Source organism: Miscanthus floridulus, chromosome 12 (genome assembly GCF_019320115.1).
Source record: "Miscanthus floridulus cultivar M001 chromosome 12, ASM1932011v1, whole genome shotgun sequence".
Lineage (NCBI taxonomy): Eukaryota > Viridiplantae > Streptophyta > Magnoliopsida > Poales > Poaceae > Miscanthus > Miscanthus floridulus.
In genome coordinates this window covers 63,590,434-63,603,997 of record NC_089591.1, presented here as the reverse complement: position 1 = coordinate 63,603,997, position 13,564 = coordinate 63,590,434, and the positions used below count along the sequence as shown (strand labels likewise).

The 13,564-nt window shown below is 43.7% G+C and overlaps 1 protein-coding gene across 1 annotated transcript; it reads right to left on the bottom strand.

Annotated features, from left to right (window-relative positions):
- Positions 1-5,452: 5,452 nt before the first annotated feature.
- Positions 5,453-6,627, bottom strand: LOC136497821 (expansin-B18-like). Its single transcript, XM_066493683.1, has 4 exons — positions 6,471-6,627; positions 6,235-6,347; positions 5,947-6,140; positions 5,453-5,777 (listed from the first exon to the last, which is right to left on the bottom strand). Exons 1-4 carry the CDS (start codon positions 6,625-6,627, stop codon positions 5,453-5,455), a joined length of 789 nt encoding a protein of 262 aa, XP_066349780.1.
- Positions 6,628-13,564: the final 6,937 nt, after the last annotated feature.

Sequence of the window (13,564 nt, the reverse complement as noted above, 5' to 3'; positions counted from 1 at the left end):
CGGCCTCTGGCTCTATCGTTGGTGTCGTTGTCTAACTTTTTGTGCTAGAACTCCTTGGCCAAGCCGAGGCAGTCCTTCATCTTATGTCTAGCATTCTTGTGGAGAGGGCACGGGCCGTCGAAGATCTTCTTGTATTGCTCATCGTAGTTGCACTTGGCGCGAGGTTCATTGACGGCGACAACGATGTGGTCTAGGCCGGCGGTGGCGATTTTGGCTAGACTTGGGTCCTTCTGGCCGATCACGACCGCTGTCACGATGTAACTGTGGTCGTTGTAGCGTCGATCATCGAGACGATCGTCGTAGTGGCATGTTGGGCGATGAGTTCCCGCATCCTCATTGAAGCGCACCTTGGCTTCCTTGGTGTCGGCATACTGGTTGGCGGTCGTGATCATCTCACCAATCCCTATGGGCGGCTTGCGGTTGAACTTGAAGCGAAGCTCGCAGTGGTGGAGTCCTCGGATGAAGGCGATGATGACCTCAGCTTCCGTGATGTTGGGAATAGAATTCCTCATCTTGGAAAAGCATCGGATGTAGCTACGGAGGTGCTCAGATGGCTTTTGATTGATGTGGTTCAGATCATGCTTGGTGCCTGGCCGAGTACACGTAGCCATGTAATTATCACTGCAGACTTTTTTTAGCTCTTCTTAGGATCCGATGGAGTCTGGGGCAAGGCTTGTAAACTAGCTCATGGCGGCTGGCGTGAGCATGATGGGAGGATAGTTCGCCATGACACTGGTGTCTCCTCCGGTGGCGTGGACAGCAGTGGCATAAGCCTGTAGCCACTGTGTTGGATTCATCCTTCTTTCGTAGGGCTTGACCCCGTTGATTTTAAAACCATGGGGCCACTGAAGTGTTCGAAGCGCCCTCATGAATACTAGGGTCCCTTTGGGGTTGTTGGCGCCGTCGTCTGCAGCGTTGCCGACTGCGAGCGGCTCGAGAGCTGAGTCTAGGTTATCGTACTCTTGCTCGTACTCCTAGCGGCTGCGTACTTCTTCTTCATGGTGACCGAAATGGCGTTTCTCGATACGTCATCATGCATCTCAGAGATTGTTGAGGTGCACTCGGATGTCTTGGTTGACCTCCTGGTCGGGTTGGTGGTGATGTTCAATGCGGTTGCCCCTACCTTCGCCCTGGAGGGGTCACCTATCGTTGTGGTGCTAGTCGATGAAGCGACTTGGGTGGCGATCAGATCTTGTGGCGACTGATCGATGAATCAAGGTTGTGGAGTAAGAAGGTCTCTAATCCTGGCGGATCTCGTTGACCTAGCAATGCGCCGCTTTAAGCATTGCAGCGACCTTAGCGACCTCTGGTGTCTATGGGAGCTCGTTGGCAGCCATGGCCAGGTTGGCGCTTAGGGTCTTATAGACGTCGTGGCCGTCAACACGGACAAACTCATCATCGAGGTTGCATTGGAGTGGTCTTCCATGCGAGTCAAGCTGCTGCTCGGCCCTCGTAAGGACAACCTCATATGCTCAGCGCAACGCATGGTTGACGTTCTGGTTCTCGCGAGCCGCACGTTCCTCCTCGGTTTTGTCGTTCTGAGGGGCTGTCGACGCTGACATTAAAGATTGCGCCGCCACAGAACGGAGGGGGAAGAAGTAGTTCGGTGGTCATTTTGGCGATGGTCTCCGTAGAGCCCTAGGACTTGGAGTCTGATTTCTCCTCCGGGATGGTCTGGAGGGACGCTTCGGAGCGTCGGCCAACGTGGTGCATGTTGACGACCGGCAGAGGCTGGTCGGCGATCTGGTCGGTGGAAGGATGGACATCTCCAACCTGGTCGGTGAATCTGCCCCTTAGGGCATCTTGGTAAGTGGCGGCGGCGTTGGTGAACCCAAAGGGTCAGGCCTTAACCTCTGGAGTTTTCTAAGCAGCCTTCGATAGATCTGGATTGAAGGGTGGTCGGTGCTGAACTAGAGTGTCCTGAGCCGATTTGGCGATGGAGAGGCAATCGACGAGCTTCAGACCAACTCGATCGATGGATGCGATCAGATCATCATTGTTGATCTGTCTCCTCAGGTAGCGGGGAAGCGGGCGATGAGTCGTCGATGAAGGCGACCTCGGGGGCGGTTCTGAGATCGGATCTACAGTCGTAGGTGCGGGGGTGATCGGCGCAGAATTGATCTGCACCGGCTCGAGGAGCTCTCCGACTCTGTCAACGTTGATGATCCACGAGATGGATCCGATCGTGAAGATCTGGCCAGGCTACGGGAGGGTACGGAAAAAGCCATCTTGTTTGACAAGGAAACAGCACGCACACCCCTACCTAGCGCGCCAACTGTTGACAGAATATCGTCGGTAGTACTCCGAGGGATATCCCACAAAGGTAAATTGATTGTCAAAGAAGCGTGTGATCAAGAACAAGAAGGCAATAGACACACACGAGTTAGATAGGTTCAGACCATCAGTATTACGTAATACCCTACTCCTGTGGTCTGTTGGTTTGTATTAGCTACCGTATGATATTGCGTGAGTTTGGAGGGGATCCCTGCCTGCCTTATATAGCCCGGGGGTAGGGTTACAAGTCGATTAGATCTGAGAGATAACCAGAAAGTAATAACAGATTACAGGAATCTTGGGATTATACGTGTCCTAACAGATCTCGTAGTATCTTCAGGATATCTTTCCGGTGTCTTGCAGGAGGCGCCGAGTAGAGTCGTGCCCCACAAGACTTCATCTTGTGGGCTAGGCCGCCCCTGGGGGCACAACCCATGTGGTCTGCCGTGGGTATCCGGGGTCATACCCCCACAATAAAAAATCTTACCATTCTTTTGTGAAAACAAAATCATCTTACATGTATACAATTTTACCTTAAGCTATTTTTCGGAATAATCATTTTTAAAAGTTGTTCCACTAAAGATGACTTCGTATTGTTGCATTTAGAAAATATAAAAAAAAATGTAACACCACATTCAATCCATACTAAGCACACGTTTACACACGATCGAACTAATCGGCAAACGCTCACCAGCAATGAATTGAGCGAACGATTTTTCCGACATACACAATTTCTTTTTCTAGAAAAAATACATTTCCACGTCTTAACGTATTTGATACTGCCATGCGCTCCGTTTTCTCTTTTGGTGAGCATGCGACGGACACCTCTACGCCGACACCTTTGACATCGGGCTAAAAAACCACAACATTTATTTTAAAAGGCTATAACTGTTGAATGGTGTACCATTTTCAATTCCGTCTGTACCAGTGTGTTCTACGCGATGAGACGAACAAAACTAGACACCACTTACATATGTTTCAAAGTTTTATTCTATTAACAATTTATGTGTATCAACTTATAACGTATAACTTATAACATATAACTTTAACGTATAACTTATAATATATAACTTAAAAACATAAAATTTATGAAACATAACTTATATATACAAAAGTTATTAAACACAAAAGAACGAATTACCTTAGAACTTATGCCAAAACTTAAAAACACAAAAGTTATTAAACACAAAGGAAAGAATTAATTTATAACTTGTAACAAAACTTGCAAACACAAAAAGTTATGAAACACTACTTATCTAAAAAAATTATCAAACACAACTTGTGTACATAAGTTATGCTATACAACTTGCTAATGTCGACAAAAAAAATTAAAAGAAAAAATATTTAAAAGAAGGATAGAAAACATAAAAAATGAAAAGAGTACAAAAAAAAACACATAAGTAATTAAACACAAACGAAACGAACTAACTTATAATTTATATCAAAACTTGAAAACATAAAAGTTATAAAACATAATTTATGTAAAAAAATTATCAAACAAAACTTGTGTACGTAAGTTACTCTATATAACTTGTGTATATAAGTTATTCTATACAACTTGCCAACGTTTGAAAAAAAATAATTAAAAGAAGGATAAAAAATGAAAAATGAAAAGAATACTAAAAATCACATAAAACAAAACTAAATAAAAATAAAAAGAATAAGAAAAAAAATAAAAGGCTAAGTCTGTAAAGGTTGTACACGTGAAAGTAAAAGTGAAAAATGAATAAGACACGTCCCCATAAAAAAAATGTTTGAGCATAGGCCCACCGTGTCCGTTAAACACAGTGTGGTCTGTCTGTGGCGCACCGGAAAAGAAAAGAAAAATAGGACGGGAAAAGAAAACGAACCCATCCAGGCAGCCTCGGTCGTTCACCACATTTGAATCGCGCAAACGAACGTGGAATTGGAATTTGGTTTACACACTCGCATATAGGACCTTACGTCTAATCAACAAATCTACCCATGCATGAGATTGATCGTTATCAATCACATTGGAGCTAGCAGATCCAACCACAAGATATGTTGCCTAATTTCTAAAATAAGAATTACATAATTTTTCTATCACCTCCTAGGAGGTAATATATGATAAAAAATATTGAGATTAACGGTCCACGGTTATTTAGGAGTACCATAGCAAATCCCATACTTTTAATGTAAACAACATTGCTATTATTGCCACATTATAAATCTCACCATAATGTTCAGAGTTCAGCAACTTGGTTGCATACACTCTATTATGAATTGTGACATCTACGAATCACCATATCCACTTTCAAAAAGGAATGTAAGAGCATCTCCAAGAGTTTTTCTAAAGTTTACTCTTCAAATCATCATTTTGAAGAGTTATTTGAACAAAAATCGTTTTTTTATATATTTGTACCCTCCAATAGCTTTTATATATCTTCTACGTACTAGAGAGCAATTGTCACTATCTATCTTTGGCCAGCGACGAATCTGAAATAGCATAATAGAGGATGTCTATATTTGGATATCCAATTAAAGAGACTGTTAGGGTATTGTTTTTACCAAAATCTATATTATTATAAATTAAAGAAGATATAAAGAGTCTCTCGAAGTTGCTGTAGCATAAGTTTTTCCTTCATATACCATAGGCCCCGTTCGCTTCGCTGAAAAAACAAGCCGAAACACTGTTCTGGCTGATTTGTTGTGAGAGAAAAACACTGTTCCCACTGAAAAAAATAAGCAGAAAAAGACGAATTATAAGAGAAACGAACAGGGCCATAATGAAAGAGGTACACCATGAATTAGGTGATATAGTATCACAGTATGCATTAAGCAATAATCATTCAACAATCAGTACTCCATTATACAGTGACGCCAATAAGCTGCGATCACTGATACAGTGATACACAACATTATTAACACGTACACATATCACATCTCAGTATAGTATATAGGCATTGACTCGCGGCGAAGAGGGGAGAACTATACTCGTACATCTGCGCCTCCTCCTGCTCTGCCACTGCCATTATTGCTTGTTGCACCTTCGTCAAGCTTAGGCATGCAACCACTGTTGTGACTAGCTTAGCGAGAGACCAAACACACAAACAGTACATAGCTATCACACACGCGACAACTTATATATGTGCACGCTGCGTATTGATCAGATATGCATGCATGCATACTTTGCAGACTATATATAATTCTGGTTTTATTAGTAGTTGACAGAGGACTGGTAGGTGGCGCCGGGCGTCCACCTGGCGGGGATGACGTTGCTGGCGACGAGCTGCTTGCCGGAGCTGGACGTCAGGCGGATGGACAAGGGCGCCTGCAGTGCCGATCCGGCGTTGAACTTCCAGACGGCGCCCCACGACGGCTGCATGGACGCCCACGACGCCCCAGCCCCGGTCTGCATGAGGTCGACGGCGGAGAGGTCGCCGTCGCCGTTCACGTACTTAATGAGCACGGCGAAGTACTCCGGGTTCGAGCCGGCGTCGACCACGAAGGTGAGCTTTACGCCAGGCCAGTTGCACTGCACGCTGTACATACATACACCACGAGCTTCGTCAGCCAATATAGAAAGAATACAAAAGCTCGATCGTTGCATGGAGAATGGTGCAAGTGCCGTGTATGGTCCATGAGAGGACAAATAATTCCGATCAGCTAGCCAACGAACTATACTTAGTGAGCGATATAATTCGTTCCTACCGGGTGTACTGGATTTGGAGGACACCGGCGTTGCGCAGCTTGTCGGCCTGCCCGGGGTTCGCCATGGCGCCGAATGCCGTTCCGCTCATGTCGAAGTGGGCCGGCTCGTTGAGGCACGCACCGCCAGGGCATTCGTCGGTGATGACGACGGTCACGGGGTTGCCGGAGCACGCGTCATTACCCGTGCATTTGACCTGTGCCAACGTTGATTTATTCCAAACCATGTTAGATCGAATCATCATATATGCGTCAGCCAGCAGGTACATACACACAATTGTGCACACGCACCTGGAAGCAAGAGCCGCAGCCCTTGCCGGAGTTGTAGATGGAAGGGCTTCCCGCGGCGATCATGGACGAGAAGGGCGCCTGGTCGACGGCATCTTTGTATCCGCATGCGCCACCTACGTGTATCATCAGGTCGATCGTTGAGAAATAATGAGGCAAGAATTCTTTGACACGGCATGCTGACTGACGAGTTTAGCCAAATTATATATATATGTTGTTAGTTGTCACTAGACACATACCATCGCTTCCAGCCCCAGTAGCGGCGCCGTACCACGTCGCGCCGCCGCTGGACCAGCTGGAGAGCTTGCGGTGAAACTCGACGGATGCACAAGGATGGATGATCGAGGCTAGAGCCGCAATCGCAATAAAGAACAGGAGCTGGGACTTAGAAGCCATAGCCGCCGTTGTTGCACTCCTGTGGCTTGCTGCTAGGATATCGTGGTTTTGCAAGGGATTGGGGGAGAGGGCGCAAGTAGTTGAGAAGTGGTGTGAGATTGTGAGCTGTGTGGGTGAGCTTTGGTTTCTCTGCTGCCCTATTTATAGGCAGCCAAATGGTGTACATGCATGCATGGGAACAGATCTCGCTGATTGCTTCCTCTGTTGGATTGTCCATCGCCTGCACATGGCTAGGGTCAACATGTTGATGGCAGATAAGTGTAACTAACAAACCACTTAACAGCCCTAGCTAGCTAGAGAGCTAGTACGAGTATTAGACAGGTCCGATCCTTTTGTGTGCAGTTCACTTGTCCAGTCGACTAGTCCTTGATCTCTGATTGGAGACATGGAAATTCGCATTCTGCCTTCCCAGGTGTGTAGATCTAGCCATCTAGGTAGAGAGCTGCGTGGTGAAAGTCGCAGGGCATTGTGCAGCATATGAATGTTACCTGTAGAGTACTACTTTCAGTGTCGCATGCATCCTAGAGGATTCTCAACTTAGGCAAGCTGAAATGCTGAATCCATCAAAGGGATTTCGTGTCTCTGTGTTGGAGTACACTAGCAAGTTAAAACGACCAGAGGCCATCACAGCAGCTGGGCATGAGGTGATCCGCAATTCCGTATCTGAGCACACTAGCTAGCTTCACTGTTGGCAGGTCAAAATGGCCGTTATTTCAGTTGGCGGCCGGGCACGCCGGTGACGAATCCCGAGACGGCTCGCCTTCCCGGTCAACTAGTCTCCGCCGCCTCCCCAGATTATCCGCGCGCCATCGAGCGTATCTATCCATCGTCAGGGACCGCCAGAAATCTCGTTCGCCGTCCCCCAATCAACTGCTCACGAAGTCACGACCGCTCCTCCGATCCAGTCGCACGGCAGCGGCCGTGGAGGAGCCCGTCACGCTGCGGCGAGCCGCGAGCGGCAGGTTGCCGCGATCCTGGCAGGATTGCCTGCTCGTGTCCCCATCCGCGCGAGGCGCGACCTCATCCACAGCGCGAGAATTCGGCGAGCGCGAACGTGCGTCTCGGCCGGCCCCGGGCGCGCGGCACGGTGGGTCGCCGTCGCGTACGTCTAGACACCATGTTTTAAATATCGCACTAAGGTGTTTAGCGGTATATCTCTAAAACAGCTAATAGCGGAGCAATATTAGGCTATAGCAGGATATAATGGCTAAATTATACATAAAAACAAATATCAGAACCCTGCCTCAAAAGACTATAGCGGGCTATAGCGAAGATTTAAAACTATGCAATAAACGCATGGATCGAATCCGGCTCCTGGTCCACTTGCACCGCCGGGGGAGCCCGGGACACTCCAAACAAGGCATTCTAATTCGAGGCCCAGTAAGGCCCATACAGGGTTCAAGGTGAAAGACATGGGCTCTTATCCTACTCAATTTGTTTGTTTGTTTTAGACTGCAAAGAGAGAGGAGCAGTTCAACGTTTAGGATTTTAAGCAACATCTTGATTTTAGAATTTAACGAGAGGGAATTAGTGAAATCTAAAATGAATAAGTGGCGAGTGGATGGCAATCAATCAAGTGTCTCATTCCATATATTCCCATTTTTGTAATGGAATGGGCAAAACCCAAATCGAAAAGAAAACCTTGTGCCTTCCATCCCACCCTCACATTTTACTACAGTCTCAAATTTTATCTCACGCCACCTACATATCAACTGGGGTTTCAACCTTACCAAACTTGTTAGGTTTAGTCCTACATCTATAACCGATTTGAGCTCCCATTGATCTGGGCCTAAGGAGCATCAGCTCCGGGGCATAACAAGCTGGGCCAGATCCGTTCTGCACTCTAGCAAGTAGTAATAGAGCCCATGGTAAGAAAAAACCTAAAAAAGATTCTCAGGGTCAACTCACACGGGTCGTGTGTGACATGGAGACTTGCACTTGGGAATTAGATTTGTAGATTTGCAAATTCATTCGGGCCTTCTCTATTTTTCTTTAGTTATTTATCAACTAATTCCCAAAAGGAACAGTAATATGTTCAAAAAAGAATACGCCACTTCTACTCTTATCAAATCAGGTCAGTTTGGAAAAATTTTACAGCGTTGATATCCCGATCTATGGTTCACCTTTACCCCACCATCGTTTTAGTGTAGCATACCGCGTGTCCACGTGTGATTGGTTGGAGGGGAAAATATCTCCCTCACCTACCTCCCCTCCGTTTCTCTCCCCATTCTCTCTCTCCTTCCCTCTTGAGGCAGCGACGTGCGCGAGGCAACGACGCCTATGCGGGCGGCGCGTCGGCGTGGGCGGCCCTCCTCCCCCCACCCCCCACGTGAGCTGGGCCCCGCGGCGCGGGTGGCGGCTGCACAGTGCGGCGCCGCGCCGCGGGCGAGCAACGCCTGGCGCCCACAGGCCACTAGCCCCCTCCGCGCGAGCTCTTGCAGACGGACGACGCAAGCTCTGCTTTCCCTCGATCCGTCCGCTCGCTGGTTTACTCTCCCCTCTCTATCCTTACTCTATTTGATTTTATCCTGTATCTATTGTTCTAAGATCAATCCCCCTAGGTCTACTATTCCCCCCCTTTACTCTTACCAATCTAACTACGATTTTTTTGTTTTATAGGCCTGCGACCTTGCAGGGTTCCACTGGATTTTGAGAGCAGGTAGGTATTATGCAATAGACCTGAGCACATGACCATGTTTGTGATATTTGTTTGATTTCTTAGTGTAGGATAAAGATTGAGACCATGTACCAATGGTTTTTGATTTATTGTTTCATTTTGGTCATGTACTAGTGATGAATACGGTTTCCTATTCCTGTTATGTTTTGCTTTGAGACAAATTGCTAGTGTTGTGATGATTGCAGCATAAATTATGTTTGATGTTTCATGCAATTATCATGGTCTACCTTTCCACATTACATCTCTTTCTTTTTTTTGATGATTGAGGCAATGCTCACAACCGAACAACCATCATGCCCAAGTTGATACTATCTTTGTACCTGTTCAATGATAGTTAAAGCAATGCTCAATGGTTGCATCTGTTTTCGTGCATTTCTTCCTACCTCTTCTGCTTTGTGTAGTTTCCAGGCACCAAAGAGAGGTACTGTTTATTGCCTGTGATGATTTCTTCCTTTGTCTAATTTGATCGTTGCCAAGTTAAGATGTAAGAATTAATTTCGCACTTTCACCCTATTTGGTGGGGATGATCCATCAGAGAGAAAAAGGTAGATGAACAGCAGCATCAACCATCTAAAAATTATTGAGCAAGCAGTTGGCTGCATGATCATCTCATGGATAATAACACATAATAATGCAATATCTTTTTTTGGAGCATTTCTGTTTGATTAATGATTTTAGGAAATGCTTAGGAATTGATAGAAGCATCTTTTGAACAATTAAGCATCTTGTGGCACTTAGGGTGCCGAGAGGAAGATGGATATATGGAATTCCTTTTTAGGGTTGTAAAATCTTTTATATGTTCTATTTTGTCTACACCATCTTAGTTGCCATGTTCCAATCTGAAACTGAAATTGACATATTTTGTCTTCTGATTTTTATGTTGCTTGGTGGTTCAGAGGGCCTAATTTAAAAAAAATAAAAGATGTTTCCAGCCAATTTTTTAGTTGCAGCATGAGAAGACCATACAAGATGTTGATGGGCAACCAGTTTGAAAGTGATATCTGAATATCTGATGATCTTTTTGCAGGTGATGAAAGCTGACTGGCTGTTAGTTTCTCTTTTTGCCTCTCATCGCTCATGCCGTGATCATGACTGCTTGCTAATTTCTCTTTTTGGCTCTCATTGCTGATGCCGTCATATTAGTAGAATTAAAGTATAAGATCAAAAAGTATTAGTACATTTGTTTATGTTATAGATTGATCTAACATATTTCATCATATTACCATGTGTTACCTTGCCATGCTTTGGTGATGCTTACAACATGTCTCTTTTGTTTTGCAAAATTAAAATGCGAGAATAGAATAGTCTCAGTAAAAAAATTAATTTCACTGATGAGATATTTTATTACCGGTCCATAACAGTGGCGGATTTGTGGTTCAATGCTTCCTATTAGGCACAACTCTAGTTGCCTTTGCTATCGGTGGTCCTGCAATCATCTATACATACATGTCAATCTTGTAAGGTAATTATTCTACATCTTGCTACCTCGTACCAGTTGTTTGCACATATTGGGGAAAGGAAGGTGCCATCATTTATGCTACTTTCTTCCCATATCATAGTATTATTTTTTTCTGAAATTTTTGTGGTATCCTTTTTCTATCGTGGCACTGCGCTTTAACCTTGAAACCATGATATCTCCTCCTTTGACAGAGGTACTACAAGTAAAAAAGGTGGTAATCTGACTCAGCGTTATAATAAAATTGTATCCATATACATGGAAATATGCCTCTAGATTTTTGTCTATGGTACCTCTTGTGTTTCTGCATTCTTCTGTGCTATTGTTGGCGCGAGTGTGGATATTGATTTTCCATATATCAGTTTAGTAAAGTCTATTTCAGTTGGACCCTTTCAATGATTCAGTAGGATGGCAACAATGAGATACCAATGAGAATGCACAACCATGTTGGTTTAAATTATGAATCTATATAAAAATTCTCTCTCCGTCAGTTTTATTGTCCATAGACACCACATAATGGTAATTGTCGTCACTGTTTAACATCAAAAGATCGGATTGCTTCGATTTTTTTTTAAAAAGGTGTTGTTTTGCACGACCATTTGCAAAACTATCTTCTACTTTTTTCGTTGTGCTGTTTTCCTTGCCTGCATACATCCCATATGTATCATCTTTACAATATCAGTTAACAAAAATGTACGGCCTCCCATTATATTATCTTTATAATACATGCCTACTTGAGATTCCTTCATAGTGATAGGTTCTCTTCTAATCTCTATTTTACACCTCAACATAGTGCCTAGAATTATGTAGCAACAATTATCTATATCCTAAACTTTTATGAGCTCCAGATCACTGCAGACTAATATGATAGTTACCTCAATGCTCATAAACATTTCTGCTCCTATTTTGCACAGAAACCAAAAGAAGCTATATGTGAATCTTGAAAAGGTCTTTGTAGCCCTGCATCTGCAGGTTTAGCAAGGGCGGTGCTACTTTGCTGCAAAAAAATGGCAGAGGCTTCATATTCCAAACCGTACAGAGTGCAGTACCAGGATGACAAGGAAAGCAACATCCCCAATTCTCTAGGATCTACACAAAAGCAGCCTCCTAATTAGGTACTTATGTGCATTTTTAGCCACCTCTCTCTATGAACATGAATTCATAGTCTTCTAACATAATGTAGACATCCACATTAATATAATGCAGGTCGGGGATTCTCTCCCCCTCTCCCCATCGACTTATCAAAAAAATCCAGACATAATAGGTAGGCATCACTATGGCCATCACTTTATATTCCACAAATGTCATATTCTATTTTGGGTGAATACATACAAATGGAAAATAGCCTTGCAACTACTTATATTCTTTTGCTATTTATAAAGTAAACTACATATGTGAAAACGCTTTTCAGGTGTTGTGACCTTTGCTGCCTAGGCAGTGCAGATTTGGGATTTATTAAATGTTAAATTCATCATATACCTCTGTTATTTGCTATAGATAAGGGGAATAGATAGAGTTAATATATGTTTGCTCAATCATAGTTACAAAAATCCTTGCTTAGCAACCTTACTATCTGGCTCTGTTTTCTCGGCTATTAACAAACAAAGAGTTATAGTTGTTTCCATAATCATACATGGAACATGAGTATCCCAACTATTGAAGGTACCAGATTCTATAACCATGTATCGTCTGCTACTGAATTATTAGCTATCTGTGGTGTGGTCTGACTTGACCTGATTCATCTCTTTGCATTGGTGTTCATGCTTTTCATTACTTCACATGTTCAGTTTATGTCCTTTTCGTGAGGCGTTTGTGGTTCAAACAATCTCCCGGTTGCAGCAAGCCCTGTTCCTGTCTGTTCCCTTGATTTATTATTATTTCTGCATTTTAACATCTATTTTCCATATTTCCTTTTTCCTGCTTTGCCCTTCAGTACTTTGTTGATTGATTAAAGAAAAAAAATTCCCACAGTAGGTTGGCTAGCCTGTTGTGAGTGCTGCTGGCAGAAATAGTCTAAACCCATCATGCAGCATTTGGGTGAGTTATGTAGGGAACTTTTATTATTTTTCCATTCTTCGTTCCTTGTTTATCTTATCACTGGCTTTCCTTGACTCACGTTAATTCTAAGGGTTGCCCCGCTGTTGGTGTTCAACACAAAATCGTGGATATCATAGGATAGGAACCTGGTGAATTTTCTATGCAGCTCTTGCTTTTTTTGGGTTCACATGTGTTCTATTAACAAGAACCTTCATGGACTCTTACCTTGCATGATTGTTTCTGAAAGTATGGTTCATAATTATGGAATAGCTGTTACCACCTTAGCTTACTGATTATACCCATAACATTACAGCACGTTCCAATTATTACTTGGTCAGCTATATCTCTACATAACCTATTTGTCAGGCTTAAACTATCTGTCTAATAGTCCACATACACAAGCCAGTGTGAGAAAATACATAGCCCATGCTAGTTTTATGCCTAGCCCATTATCAAGCTTGTGCACATGCTCAAGAAGTGCATCGCTGATTGCCTTTGCCCTCTTCTAATCACGAGGTAAGGCTGGTCCTAAGCCTTATCTTGAGGGATAAATTTATTTAATATGGATTTATTAGTTCAGTGAGAGAAAATACCATTTATGTGGTATATAATGAGAATTAGTAGAGTGATAGTTGACATTTTCATATATAGTTAACCCATTAGTTCAGTGATAGGTAGCGGTGGTGACAATTAGTTCAGTGGAAATAAAAGGTCTGACATAGCAGGTTTTAGTGTAACAAACATGAGTCATTCGAAGAATCCTCTGC

Excerpts from the sequence above, each read along its gene's own strand:
- LOC136497821 (XM_066493683.1), bottom strand. The coding sequence starts at position 6,627 with ATGGCTTCTAAGTCCCAGCTCCTGTTCTTTATTGCGATTGCGGCTCTA. Across the intron at positions 6,141-6,234 it reads GCTGCGGCTCTTGCTTCCAG|GTCAAATGCACGGGTAATGA; the intron begins GTGCGTGTGCAC and ends ACGTTGGCACAG. Across the intron at positions 5,778-5,946 it reads CTCCAAATCCAGTACACCCG|CGTGCAGTGCAACTGGCCTG; the intron begins GTAGGAACGAAT and ends ATGTATGTACAG.